The sequence below is a fragment of the Lacerta agilis genome, chromosome 6 (genome assembly GCF_009819535.1).
Source record: "Lacerta agilis isolate rLacAgi1 chromosome 6, rLacAgi1.pri, whole genome shotgun sequence".
NCBI classification, from domain to species: Eukaryota; Metazoa; Chordata; class Lepidosauria; order Squamata; family Lacertidae; genus Lacerta; species Lacerta agilis.
Genome location: NC_046317.1, coordinates 46,089,858 through 46,110,894, shown reverse-complemented (window position 1 = coordinate 46,110,894; position 21,037 = coordinate 46,089,858). Strand labels below are relative to the sequence as shown.

Below are 21,037 nucleotides of genomic sequence, written 5' to 3'. Positions count from 1 at the left end.
TCTAGATCATTAATGTGAGCTGATGCTAAATGCCACTTGGATTCGTTAAAAATGGTTTCAGAGGAAATTTAAGCTGAAGTGGGACGTTATAAAGATCCATAAACAAACCCAGATGCTTCCTGGTGTTCTAGGTGAATGCTTGTTTTTAGCCAACAAGCACTAAGAAAACCTGCTGGAAGTACTTTGCGTTGCTAGTGACCAATCTCTCTTTCAAAGCCTCATGGGAACAATGTCTTTCAGTTCCAATAAGAAAGATCGCCAGTGTTATCAGATGTTTTAGTACTCTCTCTCTCTTTCCCCCTCTTTTAATTCCCCCCCCCTTTTGCTTTGATACTATGGAAAATGTCTGCTGGACAGGCATTTTTGGAAAAGATTTCCAATGACTCTCTTAAAATGTTCCATGGGATTAATTATATAAGGCATTTGGAATCTTTTAAAGCTATCAATTGCAATTGAATCATTACAACTTCTGATACATCTCTTTTTAATATGAGCTTTACGTTCAGATCAGCTGACATCTTTTTGGTTATTTCAGCTGCACAATAAAGAATCTTTTAAAGCTTCCCGTGAGAGGCTAGCAGTAGCTCAATGTTGCCTAAGTATTTCCATTGTACTCTCCTTATTTTTGCTGCAAAGCTTCTGGAAGTGTCAACTTTTGGCCTGCAATGTTGTAGGACTGGTTTTTGCTTGAAGAGTGATTTAAATTATGAAGAGGCCAGTTGAAACATTTTTAGAAAAGAAAAGTAATATCAGTGCACTTTCCACATCCATACAAAGTGTGAGAGAGTGAGAATCAGCTTGGGTTGCCAATAACTGACTGGTTAAAGCAACTAGGTTTATAGGATGACCACCTTAAGGTATGGAATGGGAGGTGAGCCAGTCCTTTCACCTCCCGTCCTGAAAAACAGAACTGAGAAAATGATGATGTAGGTTTTCTTTAACTGATTAGGAAACAGCGGGGCAGGGATAGTGATAATATGTTGTGCAGGGATGAGCTATAGCAGAAACATAAGCTGAAGAGGGCAATGCAAAAAACTGATGGCAAAATGTGGGATATAATAATAATATTTATTTATTTATACGTACGTACGTATGTACGTATGTACATACATACCCCGCCCAGCTGGCTGGGTTTCCCCAGCCACTCTGGGTGGCTTCCAGCAGAATATTAAAATACAACGATTCATCAAATATTAAAAGCTTCCCTGAACAGGGCTGCCTTCAGATGTCTTCTAAAAGTCTGATAGTTGTTTATTTCTTTGACATATGATGGGAGGGCATTCCACAGGGTGGGCGCCACTACCGAGAAGGCCCTCGGCGCTGGACTTATTTAATAAGTAGTGGTCTGCCTGCAAGTACCATTGTTACAGCTATCAGTACCTTCCTGCACATGCATACAGACACAGAGGCATGGATGGATTTGGTCCTGGGATTGTTAATGACCCATCTAAAGTCTGAGTGCTTTATAAGCAGTATGCAGCACCATTAATAAGGGACACTGTGGTCTAAACCACTGAGCCTAGGGCTTGCCGATTGGAAGGTTGGTGGTTCGAATTCCCATGATGGGGTGAGCTCCCGTTGCTCTGTCCCAGCTCCTGCCCACCTAACAGTTCGAAAACACGTCAAAGTGCAAGAAGATAAATAGGTACCGCTCTGGAGGGAAGATAAACGCCGTTTCGGTGCACTGCTCTGGTTTTGCCAGAAGTGGCTTATTCATGCTGGCCACATGACCTTACCTTCTGTTTAAGAGGCTTGCGTGTGTACAACTTTCTAAGTTGCCTGGAGGTATTATAATTTCACTGCTTTACAGCTGACTGGAGGCAAAAGCCTTTAATTTTGCAAGAACTGCATTTTAAATCTGGCACTTAAAGGTATTGTTTCCATTCTGGCTTCATTGTGGCTTTCAGAATTTTTGTAACAGTTACAGGTGGGACATTCTATAAAAGATCTCAAAGTAGCTGTCTTAATACAAAGAAATTTCAGAAATAGACTGGAAAGAGAAGTGGCTGAATTGCAACTAATCACCAAACTTAAAACCATGGAGAAACCTGGTTTGAACAAAGACATTGGATTCTTATCTCATTATACATAACAAAGCTATCTTTAGCCATCTCACCCCTTGCCTTTCCCTGCAAGACTAATTGCAGCCGTTAGAGTCGTCAACCAGGTTTTCCACACTTATCAGCCTATCACCCATTCCCACCACCCTTCTGAGTAATACCCCTCCCCACTCCCCCACTATATTTAAGGATCTGGTGACTTCTGTTTCAGTGTATCTGAAGAAGTGTGCATGCACACGAAAGCTCATACCAGCAACTAACTCAGTTGGTCTCTAAGGTGCTACTAGAAAGAATTTTAGAATTTTAGTAAGTTGACTAAGCATTTTGATATATTTTCTGTCAAATCTCAGTTAAGAATTGAAATTTTAATTTAATTCAATTTAAAAGTCAAACCCTACTGATTTTTTTACTACAGCCCTCGTGGTAGCTTTCTGTAGGAACTGGGATGTAGTGCAGTTCAGGGAGTAAGAAATAAAGTCCAAGAAGGCAAGAAAATCCTGAGAGAGAGGAGTTCTTTGTAGGTCTCATACAGATAACAAATTCTGTACATGGTTTTTCATTCTTCTCTTTCCTTCTGCTTTACTATACAAGCCAATGAGGTGGCAAGTTCATGTATTTCTGTGTAACAATACCACAAAGTGATGGATTCTTGAGAGTAATTACAGTACTGACGCAGCAAAGCAGAGTGGAAGTTTTTGGCTTGGTGAGCACAAGTGAAAACTATGATGCTTTCTTACAAAGTGAGGGCCATGTGTTTTACTGCAAACAGCAACTGAGACACAAAACTGATGTGGAATATTTGGTATTTGTTGGCTACAATACTTTAGGTTGCTTAGAATCAGATGGTGCCTGCTGCATATTTGAGTCATGCTAGTGTTGTGGAAGACTGGTTTCATTAATCCTTCTAAGCAATGTATTTCAACCATTTCATTTAGATGTCATGCAGATTTACCTGCAAGCAGAGAGTGTTCCTGCTGTGATTAGGGTTTTCCTACAGTCTGTGCCTACCACAATCCCCTGCCTTTGGTCCTTAAGCAATACATGTACAGCCTCCAGATTGAATCCAGATTGTCTCTTTTTACCTCTTTCCCCCGTGCTTCAGGTCAGGTGGGATGCTTGCTTGTTTTTTCTCTTACTCTCAAGTACTTTTGCATCTTCATGTGAACAAGTATGTGGCACTCTTTAAAGAAGAAGTCTTAACGTTTTTAAACTCTTGGAAAGCAATTCTGAAAAGAGTTTCATGATTGACTCAAGGGCCAACCAATCAAATGTAGCTTCTGCTCCTTGCCGTGTGGGAGGAGGGAACAGTTTCACTTACCTCATTCTGGGAGAGAGGATTGTACATATATGCCACAGATATAGTAAGTGCACTTCTGCAAGAGCCGCATAGAAAAAATATGTATATCTGTATGCACTTCTAACTGAAGCCATTTCCCCCTCTCCCCCAACCAGTATACCTAATCAAGTGAGCATCCCTAAAATAAATATGGGCATAAGATTTTTGGCTCTTGCTTCTGAAGCACAAAATAATGGAGCGAGCTGTATTTTTTTATTGGACCAGTTCTTGCTGGCTGTTACCGGTAAGTGTGTGCTAGACTCAAGCTTTATAGAGTAGTTGTTCAGGTTCAAGGAGAAGAGCTGAGCTTTATACAAATAAGAATGATTAGGATTAAGCTGTGTTCCAGCCATTCTGAGAAGTTACAGTTTCATTTGCAAAATGTTGAATCAATACATTTGCTTTCTTGAGAACAAATACTGGGGAAAACTTGCCAAGAGAACAGGGCTTTTCTTCTCCCTGCAACATGCTATTGAGATTCTTTTCTCCACCATCTGCTGAGAAAGCTATGTACTGAATGGGTTGATCTTAATCCCCTTCCCACAAGCTCTGGGTGAGATAACCAATAGAAAATTACTAGGGTGGCAGTGAGAAATGGTTGAATTACATGAGCCAAGTGTTGCCCTTCACCAGGCTCTGCAACATTGAATGGAATCCTGGAACACTCTTCTCAAGATGCATGCTACTTCTTTTGGCTGGGTTGAATTGGGAGACAGTGCAGGAAGCTGTGTGTGAGCCAAGAGGTATATCCTGGGAATTGCCTGCAGCATTGCGAAAGTTGTTGAACTGCAGCTTTAGTATGCACATTGCAGCCGCATTGTACAACAACCCATTTCCCTTAGCCACCTTGTCTTTCACAGGCTGTGCTTAATGAAGGAGAAGGTATCCTGCATCAGGCTGTGGATGTGCCCATATTTTGTCTACAACCAATACGTGGTGAAAGCCTGCACTAGATTCTCCATTATTCAGAAAGCCCCCTTTCTCCTACCAGTGTCTATGCAGAAGGCTAAATTTATGCTTCCCTGTATTTAATGCTCAGAGAGTGCAGCTACACTTTTTAAAAGCTGTTATTTCTTTTTAATTTTGCATATTTGCAAAAGCATTTGGCATACGCCTCACAGCTAGCTTTCTAAATCCCCAGCCTATCTCTGATCCATTTAGGGGAAACTGAAACTGTGCTTAAGGGTTTGTTTCAGAGCCTTTTGCCTCTCTTCCAACATGGCAGTTTCTCATGTATCCATTTCACATGTATTATTTCTAAAAGCTGTTCTCATAAAGAGGTTTTACAAGCTTACCCTTGATTTGGTAAAATATCTGTTTATATAATTTTTCTTCTAAAAATTTGTCCCCTCAGGATCTCAGGAGGTGTGTTTATATTAAACAGCATTTATGTAAATCAGTATGATTATAGAACATGTTGGTTTGCCGATAATTTCAGAGTCAGAAAGCAGTGGAACAGGCAGAAAAATACATGGACAGCCCTGTGTCTGACAAGCCCTGTGCATGGCGTAGGTTGAGAAGACTGTTTAGAAAAGAGTAGTTATTTTTGGCATTTTCTTCATGTTGTGGACAGAGTTGTGAACTGTTGTTTCTAGGAAATTCTGGCATTAGGTTTAAAGATGAAAAGGCCTGTTGTGAAACAACACTGGACTTTGTTTAATGCATTGCAAGTGGAATTCCTGTTTAGTGTAATAGAAGAGTGCTATCTGGAATAGTTTCCGCTTAGATTGCTGTAGAAGTAATTAATATAGGCTTTGCAGTTCCCAAGTAATGGCTGTTTGGGGAGGAGCTCTAGTACATAGTGTACAAAATGCACTTAAAACGGGTGACAGGACTGCCTTTGAATACTTGAACTGAGACACATGCTGCCCTTCCCCAGCGACATGAAATTGAGTTTACAGAGAAACAAACTGTATCTCTTGAACCAAATGAATTATTCTGCTTTGATTCCCAAAACAATTAAATGTGTATGTTTTGTGACAGGACTTGGTGGTGATAAGATGGCAGCACCATCTGAACAGAGGCAGGGCTAGTTTTTCAAGTGCTTGTCACTTAAAAGGTTAGATTAATAGTGCCTATGTCTTGGAGTGGTACAATGAATGGCTCAAGATATGGGGGTGCAGCAGGTATATTGTACCCCTGCCCAGGGTCAAAACGGGGCCCGGGACCTCAGAAAACATTTGCATATATTGTGTGAAGACTAGCATTTACATTTTGTGTAAGCCTACATAAAACACCATGTCATTTCTTCTCTCAGAACATAGGTTAACTGCAGCTTTGTGTTTGGACTTAACTGTTAACACCAGAGTAGGTGTATATGTCATTCTATGCAAGTCTAGCATAGAATATGTCATTCTATGCAAGTCTAGTATTGTATCCAAACCAGGCTTTTAACTGCTTTCCAGTTCTCTGCTAGTGAGACTTAAGTTTGGCTTGTATCAATAAACTGTAATCTACAAACTGTAAAGTACCTTACCCAGTTTGGATGTAATTATGAAATCTGATTACTTTATTAACAAGCAGATGCTTCTTCTTCTTTTTTTGTGAACAAGCAGATGCTTCTGATCTCCTCCTTGCAGCTGTTCCATAGAAAGATGTGGGAGCATGTAAACCTAGGTTTGCTTCTATTCACATAGCACTATGGTTTAACTACAATATGCAAAGTAGACCTGATATCAACTTTATTAGATCCTTAAGAAATTTTTAAAGTTTTGTGGACCTGTTAATACTTTTCTACAAAAATCAGAATTTATTTTAGCCTTAATGGCAATGATTATAACTTATTTTTAGAGCAGTTTTGGAAAACCGCACATGGTTACTGCAGCAGGGAGACAACAGGAAAAGGTTTGTATAGTGAAGGATACAGCCACATGAAGTAGTGGTTTATTTTTATAGTAAGTGCTAAACTAGGAAGTTATTTAAATTTTATGGCCATCACTGATCTGTGTCTCTTTCCCTTGTCTCGTGGTGACATCTAGCTGAAGCAGATGTGTGATGTAATGCCATCATGACCAGCATTTCTCAGGCCCTGTTCCATTTCATTTACCACTTCATTGACTGCTAAATGTAAGTGGTGAGTGAAATACTAAATGTGATGCCTCTTCAAGCATCTCCTTCAGCTAGAGGTTAACAAGAGACAAAGAATCATGGATTAGCATGGCCATGTGTTTCAGATAATGTCTACCTCTGGCCCTGAATAAAGCTAGTAATATATTGGCTCTGATTCAGGCTCTGTCAGCATTTAAGTTGCTAAGAATTATATCATTGGCACTTACTTATTAGATTGTTGTTTACTTCTTGTGTCTGTGGATAGTGATGCTGAAAACGGCATTCTTCTTTCTGCCAGACATAATTCCCCATCCAATATGCAACCATCAGGCTTCTGTTTCTTAGTATAATCACTGCAGTTAAGACTGCTACCTGCGGAACTTGTTTGATGCCAGCTAATACTGTAAACAGTGCCCAGCAATGGACTTTCCTCCCTCCTCTTCCTTTCATGCTTGCTTGTACTAAGGAAATTTGATCACCATGAAGCTTTGGCTGTCTGGTTGCTGTTACTACGTGTGAGACAGGGGTGGGAGAGAAAGGGAGACATACCAGCATACCTGTGACAAAAGAGCATGTGCATAGATATACATACTGAGAATTCACTCACTACTTTATGCTTCCTTTTTGCAAATTGTAAGCAGTAAATTCCCTCAGATTTTGCTTACCTTCATTGTGTTTCAGGATACCCTGAAACTGCATCCCCTTGGCTCACTCATACTAGAAGCCTTGAGTGCTCCAGTAGGTTTATGGATCAGCTCTACCACACTCCAAAAATAATAATTCAACTCAGAGTAATATGTTAAATACAAAAAATGACACTAACGTAGTGGTAATGATGAGAGGATGACGCTCCAGGGCTCGGGCTTCCCCTGCGTGCCTATTGAAAACTGTTCTGTGTCACTGGGGAGGTGGTAATTCTGTATTGATTTGCTATGGATGTTTGTATGTGATGCCAATAAAAGGTTTGATGATGATGATGATGATGATGATGATTAGACTTTATACCAATTTCTTTCAAACTGTTCCTAACATTCTGCTTCTCATTTGTAGGCAGACCACAATAATGTAATTGCATTGAAAATGTCATGCGAAAGGTGGTTTCTGTCTAAATTAAGTTCCAAAATACATAATAAAAAGTGCCTTAAAATGTGGCTACTTGTCTGTATTCATTGTGAAAAATGGCAAAAGGACTGAATTTTGCAGCCAGCTGTGTCCTAGAAAGATTTCATTATATTACACTTGTATTGCATGGCAGCAACTTGTCATGCTCTCATGTTTGTTACCAAGACATTCACAATACATAGCCAGGCTGCAACGGCAAGCTAATGTGTGTCTGTGTCCAATACTCTGGATGGTCAAGAGCTGTTCTTGTCCCTGGTCCTGGGTGCTGTACTTGGCAGAGAGAAGTGACTCTCACATGAAAGTCAAAATAGAAATATATTTTGGGTCAAACTGGGCTCTGAAAGACATTTCTCTCTAGTAGCCATTAATCTCAAAAAAAACCAAGCTTTGGAACTAAGCCAGCTCATATTATCCGAAGCTCATGTTAGCCCTCATATGGCAAAATACACAATAAGTTACTTGGACTTGATCAGACCAATTCCCTGTTCCCCATTTTTCTCCACTACTGGTTTAAAAATATGTGAGCAATATAAATTTAAATTCAGTCAGAGTTGTTGTTTCTCCTTATAAATATCCTAAAAGTGTCATTTCCAACAGCTTTCTAGAGCATCCATAAAGGAAGACCTCTGTAACTAGAGACACGTTTCCATAGCAAAAAAACAAGTGCTGCTCTGGTTTTGTTTTCAGTTTAAAACTTCAGTGTGTTTTTTTGGCCCTTGAAGTCAGGCATCTGTGTGACAGCTGGCTTTGATGGGCATCTTCTTCCCTTTAATATTCAGAAGACTAAAAAGGATGAAGGGTTCTAGTTTCTTGCCTAAACACTGGTCTGCTCTGATTGTACAGTTGAGGCTGGGACACTTGAGTCTACATTATATAAGAAGTCAGTTCCATTCTATGCCATGAAGGTCTACTCCGTGAGCAGATAACAAGATCTAGTTCTTACAGTGGTGTGAACAGCCATTCTGTTGTTGATGGTATGACTACAGTTGTGATGATGGCGAAGGTTTTATGTGGCACCCTCCAGGATTAGGGCAAGCTACAAAAATATACTTGGAGAAATAGGCAGTGTAGGAAGACAAATGAAACCTAGAAAAGTATGACTAAAGTGACTATCTGGCTCTCAAACAAACAAACAAACAAATCATTACTAACAACCACGAGAGTGTATATGAAATGATTTTTTATGATGAGGGATATAAATTATTAAACAAATAAATTTCACAAAAAATTAAGTACCCTTTTATACCTTATACAAGCTCTTCTTAAAATTAGCACTTCATATAAGTAACATCTATTTAAGAGAAAGTGAGTGTGCTCTTGATTATTCTTGTTATGTTTTGTCAAATTCTTACTGCCCATTTTATTTCTAAGTCTTGTCCTCTTGTGCCAGATTTAGTAGATGTGGTTGAGCCTGAACTAGGTGGAGCTCATTGTGTGGCCAAAGTAAATAAGTTGTCTCTCTGTGTGTTTTAGAAAACTGATTTTGGAGATTATACACATTGTTTGTAAGCTTTATAGGCTTGTCTGCACATATTTTGCTTCTATTAGTCTGGTATGCTACATTTTTATATTATGAATTTTGTGTCTGCTTTATTTGAATTAAACTGTGTATCTGAAATGATATATTGATTTTTAAAACATATTAAATATACTAATTAATTTTCAGAAGAAAAATAAATCAGGTCAATGGCATCTCTGGAGGTTTTTCCACCTTTCCAGTAATAGTTCATTAGCTTGTACACAGATCTTGAATTTGCTGCTGTTGTTTACTTCCGAAAGACCACAAGAAGCAACTTCTCTCCCCTGCAGTTTTTCCATGACCTTCTAGACCAGGGACATTCCTAAGATTAAAAGAGCCACAGGTTCCCTGACTCCTTTTTCTCTGTTTGATTTGCCCTCTATCATTGCTGGCTGCTGAGCCACATAGTTTTACAATTTGCACTTAGGTAATAAAACCTTTTCTCTTCATTGAGTTCCTCCCCCCTTTAAAAAAAGATTCTGCTTCATTATATTTTTCAGGTTCTCAAAGCCAGCACCAATGTTTTTGGATGATTCCTTCAGAAAGTGGGCACGAATCCGGGACTTTGTACCTCCTTTTGGAATTAAAGGACAAGGTAGGATAGCAGTAGTTCATTACCATAGCATGAATGCCCTGCTGAAGTACAAAAATAGAAGGTGCCTATTGTTAAACATACTCTATATTACTAATGTAATTACCTGGCCGTAGTTGGGGCTGCTTTTTTGGGGGGGGTAGGGGGAAACTGTATTTGATTGCTTGTATTTGATTATATGTTGTTCTTATATTCAACAAATAAAATATTCCCAAAAAAAACATACTCTGTGTGTCTATGGTATCTGCAGCTTGTGGACTTAAACTGCTACGGAGCCCCATCAGCAGTAACCCTATGGAAGGACTTCCACTTGAGCAACAGGGCTCCCCCCTTCCCCTCCACATGACCCTGTGGCTCCTGAAATTGGCTCTGAAATAGCATGTGGCGAGTTGAAATGCTTATGCAGATGGAACATTTGTAATAGTGTGATGTTGAATTCTACATTCTTGAGTGGGCACTAGGACACCACCAGGTGGATATTGTTACCCTCTACTCAATTAAGAGGCAGAGCTTTGACTAGATGTCAGGTCCTCCCCTTCCTTGAGGAGCAGTTCGTTTTTCTGCCTCACTTGAGAGTTCACCTATTTTCACTGTGCATTTCTGCATAGCCTTTCCCTTTGGGGGGGGGGGAATTCCCTTATTATAGCATTGGGAAACAGAAGGGAGGGTTGACAGCTATGATTTCTGGCCTCATTTGAAATTCACTGTCTGGTTAGAAGAACGTGTGGATGTTGTACTGTTATTCTGAGTTCCTATCAACACTATTTTTAGTTCTGCCTGATTACCAGTTGGCTTGCTTCTTTGCAAACTGAGCTTTCCCACCTCAAAAATTCCTTCCTACTTCCTCCTTCAAGCATATCACAAGACACTTAACAGACCTCCACAAGCTCTGCGGCTATACTTTAAGAATTAATTGTACAGCTGATTACCCTAAGAATTAATTGGAAAATTAATTATCCCTTTAAAAATAGAACTGATTACCAATTAAAGGAAGTTGATCCTGACTCTGTGATTACCCACACCTATTGATTCTGACCCTGTGAATTAATTACCTAAAGTGGCATAGCTTTGTACTTTGATCCTTTTGTAGCCACTTCGGAAAAATCAGTGAGTAGGATGAAGACCATGGCAAACTTGAAATTAATTCTGCATCTCATAAATTACATTACTTGCCTGACTTACTTTATTTGTGGATATTGGGATTATTTGGCCCATATTGTAAGACTTCGGTTCATGATACTGGGTGCATGTATATCATAAAGTGATCCTAGAATTGGGCTCCATGAGTTCTTGTGTATTGTTAGATATGATTTTAATTAACACTGTGCATGGGGAACTGGTAACAATCTCACTGTAGCATCTGTCTTCACACTGCAGTAGGAGCAGGACTGAGTGTAAATAAATCTGCTCTATATGAGGCAATATGTATTATTATTCATATAATGGCATTAGTTTCCCTAATAAGGGGAGGGTCTTGGAAGCATGAGCTTGTCATTCTTATAGTCCTTGTACCTAGTATAAGGAGGAATTTGTTCACCCTTTCCCTATCATTGTACCAGACCTAGTCAGTGTAGATGTAATAAGCTGTATACATTTTTCTTTTCTTATGCTTTCCTCTTAGCAAAGCGGATGATTAAATACAGCTGTGCAAATTGTCCAGAAATAGAAACTCTTCATTCACTACAAGAGAATTGCACCATTCTTTATCTCCTGGCTTTCAAGGTGTGCGGATACAGAGAGGAATGCAGGTCTTTGTACTAGGTGGTTTTAGGTCTCACAAGCAGCTGATCAAGTCTTTTGCCAAGTAGAATAAAAATGGAGAACCTCAGCACAGGATGACTGAATATATTTGGCAGTCTTTGCTTTGCATTTCCTGGTTGCTGCCAGCTTGTGTCACCACTACAGTGTTATGTAAATCCAGGGTTTTATATTGGATTTTCTTCAGTTAAAAACAGAAACTGCCATTACTTAAATGGCTGGGAGCTGAAGCAATGGGAGCAAAACAACTGAATGGATTGTTTAATGCCCTCATGGGACAGAACTTTGTGCCAGGATTCAGTCCAAGGCAGTTTGTATATGTGGGAGGGAAGAATTATTACTCTCTGTAAACTGGTGAGCCTAATGGCTGTGCTGACAGGCTAGGAGCGTGAGAGAGGCAAATGGCAACCTTCTCGCATCACACGTCACTGGGATACTTACATCAGCTTTTTCTGCTTATCCCAGGGGATGCATTGGGGATGAATAATAGTGACCTGATGATGGGATCAGCACCTCATTAAGGTCTTCAGTCAGGGCTAGTCTGGTGCCAATTGAAAGGAGACTGCAAGAAGAAGTTGCTGGTGCTTGCCAGAACTACAGCAACTGGAGAAATTGGGCGATGCTTGAGAAGAGGATGTGCCAGTTTAGCATCAGAGGGCAGCTAATCCTACCTTTGTCAAGGAAGTGTATAGCATACCATGAGAAGTACTTGGTGCAAATGTTCAGGAGCTTCAGTCTGCTTGTCAGCTGTTTGATTTGAAATGGCAAGGGGATTAACTTGCTTTGTTCTGTGAACTTGGGCTCACCCTGGCTGTGATGTACATAGTCTGGACAGTAACATTTTAAAGTTTCGAGCTGTTGTACCAGACTGTTTTAGTCTGTGAGTTGTTTGTCAAACTGATTCTGAGAGTTCTTCTTCTATGCCTTGTCTGGGTTGGCTTCACCAAGAAGCAAGCTAACCAAAACTTTAGTGTTGAGATTGGACTAGGTTTCATACCAGTAGACTTTAGTGTTGAGATTGGACTAGGTTTCATACCAGTAGACTACAGTATATTTTATAATTATTAATAAGCACGGTTGGTTTCAACATAGCAATTTGTTACAAATGCCACACCTGCCATAACTTCTTAAGTTATTTACTGAAATGCATAAACAAATAATAGCAATAGAAAAAAATTGTTCATTTATGTATATAACAAAGTCAATATGCTGCTTAATCAACAAAAACTTCTATGCCATAAAACTATGTAAAATAATGTTTGAGAAGGCACACATTAGGAAAATGTCATGTCAGAATTCTTCACCTGTGTGAATTTTCTGGAACAGTTCCTGCTGGCTCCTGATCATGGGATTGTCCTAGAAAAATCTGTGTGGGTGACCAATTTTAACTTCACATTTTTCACATATATGCCTACATTCCTGTGGAGGCAATTGTTACGTCAAAGTGTTTGCTTTTATGAGCTCTGCAGGGTAGAAAGCTATGCATGCACAGTTGGAAGTATTGACCTCCAGGGCATACTGAAACAAGCACATCTGAGCACTACCAAACACAATCTATGCCATTCCCTTCCCTTAACATTCTTTTAGCTGCATAGCAGTCTCTTTTCACATCTGGCATGCTGATATAAATAATACTTTATCTCTGTTGATAAAATACAGATGCATGCTGACATCAAAATTCAAATTTGCACTGAACCAAACTATCTGTCTTTACACCTCCTTCTTGGCTTCTTGCCCAGATCTGTGTCTGGAGGAGCTGAAGTTCAGAGAGCAGGAGTTCTTTCCCATTTTCACTCCCTCATCAACCTCCTGTGTTCATTGAGAACCATTTTTTCAGTCTGCTGTGTTATGGTAACTATTCTACATTAACATGATGAGGTTCAGCAGTCTGTTTCTTTCATGAATGGATCTCTTGCTATCTACAGAGGTTTTAGGGTGCAACTTCCTCCATCTTATAATGAAAACAATAGTCAAAGAGCATAAATAAAATACTGCATCCTTTCCAGTTAACCTGCCCATGCATAAGATTTACATGAGAGACCCTCCTGTAGGTGCCTTCCACCTTCAGAAATTTAGGCAAGTGGCAAATAGGTAAAGAATAACATAATTGGAGCACCAGCACTGAAAATCCCCTTCACCTGTTTCCCACTTGCCTAAATCTCTGTGGTGGGTAGGCAGGGGGCAAACAAACAAACAAACAAACAAACAGTTTAACCATATTGAATGGTTGGGGGCTAAGGAAGGGGAGAGGTTCTTTTTGTTTATCTGCTAATTAGTGGTTGTGAGTGTTGCTTTGTTTATTGTTTGCTTATTGGTAATGTTGTTTATTACTGCTAAGGTGTGTTGATTTTGTTTTCCTAATACGTTGTATGGAATACTAACATATTCTATGATTCCCCCCTCCTTTTTTCTAAGGTATAATGTACTTAAATATATTTTTCTGTGACATAAGTCACTAGGAGGCTTTTGAGTAACAAGCGACTAATAAATTTAAATAATAATTATAATTATAATAATTATTATAATATATTACACCTTTCCTCCAAGAAGCTGGTGGTTCATGTCCCCCCCCCCAACTTTATCAGCACGAGAACCCTGTGAAGTAGATTTGATTAAGAAGGCTTGCCTTGCATGTAGTCACCCAATGAGCTTCATGGCCGAGTGAAATTTTGATCCTGGTTTTTTATGTCGTAGCCAAAGTGTTTTGTGCCACTTTGGTTGGCCTTTTACTCTGTGGGATAGGAATCCCATGAATATTGATTGGCACTTCCCAAGAGAACAGAGAGCATTCTAAAATTACTCAAAGAGAGGAGGAAAAATAGATGCAGCTCCCTTATCTGAGAGTTAACCTTTTCTTAGTTATGACGAACCTAAAAGTATGCATTTTGGATGAGATGAGGCCTTAGCCGGAACCCACATATCTTCATTGGCCTTTTTTCTACCAAAGCTTCCATTGAAACCCCTTTGAAGTTTTTCCTAATACCCAAGACTCTGGAAATAGCTTGCATGCCCCTGGCAAAAATCCTAGAAGCTTGAGGATCAAGAATAATAACCCCCAAGGAATCAGAAAAGCAAAAGTATGTTCCATGTACAGCTGGATATTGCTCTACATCCAATTTTGATGTCTTTCCACATGTGTTACAGCTCATCTACATAGTTTTCTGTGGTCCTGATTTATTGCTATTATGCTAATCTAGAAATTTAAGAAGTTAAAACTCTCAGAGCAGGTACATCATAAACTAGGTGTGCCCTGCATTGGTATCATGAATCTGGTTATGAAAACTGCATGTATCACTCCAGAGCAAAGCATCCTACATCTGATTGCGTTCATTTGAAGAGCAACTATGTGGCACTGGATATCTTTGTGCCATGACTGCTTTCTTTTCTCACAGTATGAACTCTGACACTGCAGTTGTACTCATCAGCAGTGTGCTGCTTTTGCAGAGTTGTGAGTCACAAAGTGCTGAACATGACCTAGAGAGGGCTGATCTATACCAGAATCCTGCAGCAGGTACCGTATATACTCGAGTATAAGCCGACCCAAATATAAGCCGAGGCACCTAATTTCCCTACAAAAATGTGGGAAAGCTTATTGACTCAAGTATAAGCCGGTTCACCTTTGCCACTGTGGTAGAGGAGGAACGAGCAGCCCTTTGGGCTGCTCCTTCCTCTTCCTCCTTTGCTGCTGTGGAGCTCACCCCGTCGCAGGGTTTCGAACCGCCATTCTTCTGATCAGCAAGCCCTAGGGCTCTGTGGTTTAACCCACAGCGCAATGTTCCCTTGTGTTATACAGAGAAGGCTGGGATCCTGTCCTGTTTAAGCAGGAGCCAGGGAAAGTGAGCACCTGTGGGGTTTTAATACTTCCTTAACTGATAGGCTTTCTGCCTTCTGGGGTCTAAAGTTTGCATTTATGTGAGCAGTTCAGGAATGGAACAAGCTGCCTGGGGAGAGTAAAGAACCACTGTTCTTGTACACCTCTTAAGGAATGGCTGACTTGAGTATGAGCCGAGGGCAGCTTTTAAAGCACAAAAAGTGTGCTGAAAAACTAGGCTTATACTCAAGTATATACGGTACCTTGGTTTTAAGTTGCCAAGGCAGGGTCAAGCAGGGTCAGGTAGGTCAGGACCTGGGACAGCTCACAGTGCAAATTCCTGGGAACAGTTGAGATTGTTCTGCCAAAAAATCTGGTATTTGTAGTGCAGATTTAGGTATCATACACACCATGCATTTCTCCCGCCCCCAAGAATCCTGGGAACTGTAGTTTCTTCCTTACAGAGCTATAATTCCCAGCACCCTTCACAAGCTATAGTTCCCAGGATTCTTGAGGGCTATTTTTGTTTTAAATGCACTTGAAATGTATGATGGTTATGCAGCCCTAGATATATATCAGAAAAAGAATTGTTACAGGGTTGAGAGATCTGTGTCTGCTTTCCGTATCTTCACCCATCCTCTCTTTACTTGTTGCAACATACTCTTGCATTTCTTAGGCTGTAAGAATCCCGTAATTTCTTGCTGCTTTCTTACATCTCCAGCATTCCAAACGTCTCTTGGCTAAATTTGTAGCATATAAAAGCAGCAATGCTAACCTTGTGGTCTAGATTTTTCTAGCACAAATATTACCAGCTTTCCTAGCACCTGACAACATGGTTACCCCTTGACTTGTGTCTCACAAACCTGTTCCAGGGAGCCTTCCATGTAAAGTCAAATTAATGGCATGTGTGCAGGTGCCAGATACTCATTGCCAAAGAAGTTCTGCTCAGGTGAATTTTTCAAATAGAGACCAATGGGAGATAAAATACTAAAATTCACTTTTTCTCATTGTTTACTGTTTTGGAACATTTTTTACTGAAAGACACTATATAAACTTAGATGGAGCTGACTCATGTGGCAAGCTGACCAAACTTGCTTGGAACACTGCATCCCATCAGTGCTTGTTGATCCCTGAAGTGGATGCTGAGTCATTAAGCCCAGTGGCTGTTTATTTAGCCTTAATGTGAGAGAAGCACGTTGTAGACAGGAAGCTTAGTATTCTCTGAAGGGGAATTTGTATGGTTTGGACCTCTGGCAGAATCTCTGCTTTGTTTGGGGTAGGTTGGCTTTAGATGAGTGCAACAGGATGCACCAAGAATTTTACTAGGATCATTTTGAGATCTAGATCTATTACAAACCTGCATAGTTTCTTGCTGTGATTTTAATTGATGTTAGCCGCCCTGAGCCCGGTTTTCTGGCTGGGAAGGGCGGGGTATAAATAAAATTATTATTATTATTATATTATTATTAAAGCTGGAAAAAGAAGACCTTGTTACTTGAGAATAATTCATACTAAATAAGCTGGGGCCAACCTGGATTGTAAAAAAACAACAACTGCATTATTATCTTTCAGTCAGCTCCCTGAGTACTAAGGAATCAGTATTCTTATGTGCATGCCAGCATTTCATAACAATTTATTTTGCTATGGTGCTATCCTCCATTGCAATACATTAACTTGTAGAAATTGGCATATATGAAAACATAAAACAAAAATGTACAAATCCATTAGATAGCTCTTGAAAACCACTATAATTTCCTTAGGAGAGTTCCCCCCACCCCTGAATTTTATTCCACTAATACAAGAGGTACACCAATTTTTGGCTTCTTCTGCACTAGAGCCTTGAGATTTACTAGCCCGAAGCAGTCATAAAAAGTGGAGCAAGGCTAGTTGAAATTATCTGCTGTGTCCTACAATGAGTCATACATTAGGATACACAATTTACATAAGTTACTGCTTCACAGGATGTTCAACTGAAAATAGTGCTCAGAACACTTTCCCTTCTCCCCCTCCATTTTCAAAAGAAAAAAAAATACCTACTTAAGGAAGAGCACGCCTCAGTGGAACTTTGTTCTGAGTGAAATGCATAGGATTATACTCTCATTGTCTTCTTTCCCGCCCATTATTCATCTTTAAATGAATAATTTTAGTAGGGAGCTCCAGCTAAGGTGGGGAGTTGTAAAAGTTTTGCAACATTAGGAGGAAATAGCCTTATGCCAAGTCAGACTTTTTCTCTTCTTCCTCCCCTCTCCCATTTACCATGCTGCTTGATAAAAGCTGCCTCCACTCAGGATATACACTCATCACAGCCCTTCCAGCAGCCACACTTCTTTACATTACTGTCTAATGATAGATAGATCTTGTAATCTTCGCATATTATATATTATCTGCATTTTCCATTAACTTGCATAATTCTGCTTTCATAGTGTAAATCTTTCCCTTGTTCAAATGTGGTTTGCCAAGCCAAACTCCTAACTCTTCTGCACCTTTTAACTTGTTGAAAAGCTCAGTGCCTGATAGTCTTGCCTCCTTATAGTCATAATTTTCACAGTAGCTATTTGCAGTTGTCCCGGTTCTGAATTATGTTTGACCAAAACATACAGTATTTTTTTAAATGACGTTTATATGCCAATTTTCTGCCCACACAACCAAGGCAGTTTGCAGATTCCACCTTTTTGGCACAATATAGAAATCCAGTCTTTAGTATTGTGGCACATACCATTTGGAACTCCTTCTTGTTAAATATTAGACAGGCACCGTCACCATTGTCTTTTTGGCACATACTGAAGACCTTTCTTTGCGAACAAGCATTTTGAGTAAAGATCTTTCCCAGACTGCATCTATATTGGAATTGTTTTTAGATGCTTTAATTGTTTTATTGCTTATGTGATCACTGCCCTGGACTCCTTTGGGAGGAAGAGTGGAATATACAACTAAAATACTACAACTACTAATGCTTTGTAGACCAACCTGCTACCTAAATGTGAAGTGAAAGAAAATTAAAAAGAGAATCATCCATTCAGATATATTCACTTGTTATGGAAAGCACCAATTTTGAGCTGAAACAATTTATTTTTATTTATAAAAAATTTACAATAGTGTCCAAACCTACTTTTTAAAATTAAGGAGGTAGCATTATTTTGAGAATGCACAAAGGGGGGGGGAACCTCCACTGAGAGCAAGATCCAGTACACGATACTCCTGATTTAGTGCTATGTCATGCATCACTTCTGGTTCTTGGTTAAAATGAGCTCTTTATTGTTTACTATAGTATCATGTTCCAAAAACAGATTCAGTGCTGAAAAGTCATGTTTAATAGCCAATCTAAACTAAACCTCGTAGCAATCGTCACAACTTTGTAAGGTTTGGCGGTTACGCATTGGTTGAACTTGCGTTGGGGGAGGGGAGGTGTGGCCATCACCTGCCCCTCCGATATTAAGGGTATTCCGTTAAAGGAATCAGGGGTGTGGATCTTGTCCGAAGCCCAGGGAGGGGCTAGGGCCATGCCATGACCCTATCGGGAACCCAGATGGAGCTCAAGTTGATTTGCATCGATGGGGCTCCCCCTATTGGTTGTTGACCCTTACAAGACTCCCTGCATGGCGGTCAGGAGTCAGATATAGTCGGGTCAGTTCCAGTGCCTAAGCCAATACCAGTCACATTCTGTAACCAATAAAGTTGTGGCCAAAATTTGCCCAGTAACTATTAACCTAATATCTGTGTCCTTGTGTCTTATTCATCAGTGGGGGGTGGCCGCGGGGTTTTGACACGCAAACAGATTCAGTGCTGTAAAGTCATGTGTACATCTTGAATAGCCAATCTAAACTTCAGTTTGTAGTACATCTGTACAAGAGTTGGAGCCCAATGATCTGGTTATGGCATAGAGGTGGGTGTCTACAAATCTGCCTGTCTCTAGATTGCCACATTGCTGCTTGCTCCCTGGCTCAGTAGATAGAAAACACATTAATCTACCAGGGGCTGCATGTAACTGTACTACGTAGGGTGGCATCTAATGTTGTGGAGTTGACTTACGGCATACTTGCCAAAATGGTTTGCCACCCTTGATTGCACTGAATAGACCTGTTGCACATACTGTATGAGTAATGCAAGTGGCTCCCTCCTTACAAGTAGAAAGTGCTGCAGGTCTTTAGTGAAAGCAATGTGGTTTATTGTTCAGGACATCCACTTGGTACACATCAGAAAGAGAAGCAAAGAGGGAAGACACTGTATGTAACAAAGAAGCAATGGAGAAATAGATTATCAAAGGTGCCTGTGTTTATTGAAGCTCATTCATTTTGGATATATAATTTTATTTTTCAGAGTCAATCTGAATTTTTAGCTCTAGGACATTCCTGAATCAAAATAATGTGCTATAATATACAAATACAGTGTATTTATGTAATGTTTGTTGCCCTTTGCCTAATTTCTAATTGTTATGCTGAAACTTAAATATACTAGTGCAAACTCATTCATTAATCATCTTGGTCCCTGAAGTCTTTGTACATCAATACTATGAATAAAAATGAAACAAGCTGACCCTTCTAATGTATTTTTTTCTTAACAGATAATCTGATCAAAGCCATCTTGTCAGCAACCAAAGATTATCGTCTTACTCCAGCCCTTGACAGGTGAGTAGATTCTTTTGGGCGACTGAAGGAGCCCCTGGGAGTTGCTGGCCATTAATAAGCAGCCTCCCTATGGGCTATTGGCTTTGGAATAAAATGAGGAGCTGGGAATGATGCTCCTGTTCCAATCCATGGGGTCTATAAAATAGTTTGGGGGTTTTTTTGACAGCTTCAGAAATTTTATTCTCTAGTGTTACTGCAATCTGCTTGATTCCCTACATTTCAAAACAAATAACTGACAATCTTTCAACAAATGCATTAACTTGTAACAACCTCCCCCAAGGTATCATTGTAAGGCAGCAGAATTGCACAGTGTTTATTCAGACAAATATAAGGTTCAGCTTGTTCTCACTAACAGGTCCTCTTCTAAACCCTTTGTTTATAGCTGTGGGGCAGTGGAGCTTATAGCAAGACTGATTATGGGAATTTTTACCTGGCTTTCGGAGGCGTAAGCTGTTAATGCACATATTCATGGGAGCAGCAACTTGGATGTAGTGGTGGACATGTTCATTGGTCCTGTCCCCCCCCCCAATGTTTTGCTTTTAATATAGAACATTCTTCACTAATCTATTGGCACAGGCACATGGTGGAACCTCACACCTATTGTTGTCTAATAGTAGCTTAGCACCAAATTCTTGCTGTTTTCCTTTGCCTCAATTTCTTCTACTGTGCTTTGTACTTCTCTGTACCATTTCAGATTTTCTCTTCTATGTTAATTTTCTTTATCAAATGTTTACCTCACTAAACATATTTTACATTCTGAATTGGCAAGAAAAATTGAAATAACTCTGGTCTGGGTCACCTGTCATAACCCATAGTTTAAAACAAACAGTGGTTTAGTGTGAACAGGCCACATGTCCCATTTCTGCTGCTGCAGTGCCATGGATGAACCAAACCAGAATCTGGCATGTTGTGTTGCCCACACCCAAGAAAACCAAAAGTGGGTAACCAAAGTTTGTTTTTGGTTTACCGCTTGTGATTCGTTTGGAAGAAACAAGCCACAATCCTTGGTAGAGATTAAACTGATGGAAGGGAAAGAGATAAGAGAGACTTGAGGAAGTATGCAAGGAATTAAGGCTACACAGACATAGATTAAAGGTTATGGACAGCAATAGGGAATTCTACAAAGCAGAGTAGATTTAACCCATCCTGAAATCAGACAATTTTAA

The 21,037-nt window shown here is 39.8% G+C and overlaps 1 protein-coding gene across 12 annotated transcripts in view; it reads left to right on the top strand.

Annotated features, from left to right (window-relative positions):
• The window catches only part of ST3GAL3 (ST3 beta-galactoside alpha-2,3-sialyltransferase 3), a 174,844-nt gene that overhangs the window by 96,192 nt on the left and 57,615 nt on the right, over positions 1–21,037 (top strand). For all 12 annotated transcript variants that reach the window (XR_004426849.1, XM_033152358.1, XM_033152365.1 and 9 more), the window contains 2 exons: positions 9,586–9,680; positions 19,808–19,871. Coding sequence is in view for 11 of the 12 variants with exons in the window: in XM_033152358.1 (XP_033008249.1) it covers positions 9,586–9,680; positions 19,808–19,871 (159 nt within the window). In the remaining variant the exon portion in view is untranslated. The remainder of the gene's footprint in view (positions 1–9,585; positions 9,681–19,807; positions 19,872–21,037) is intronic.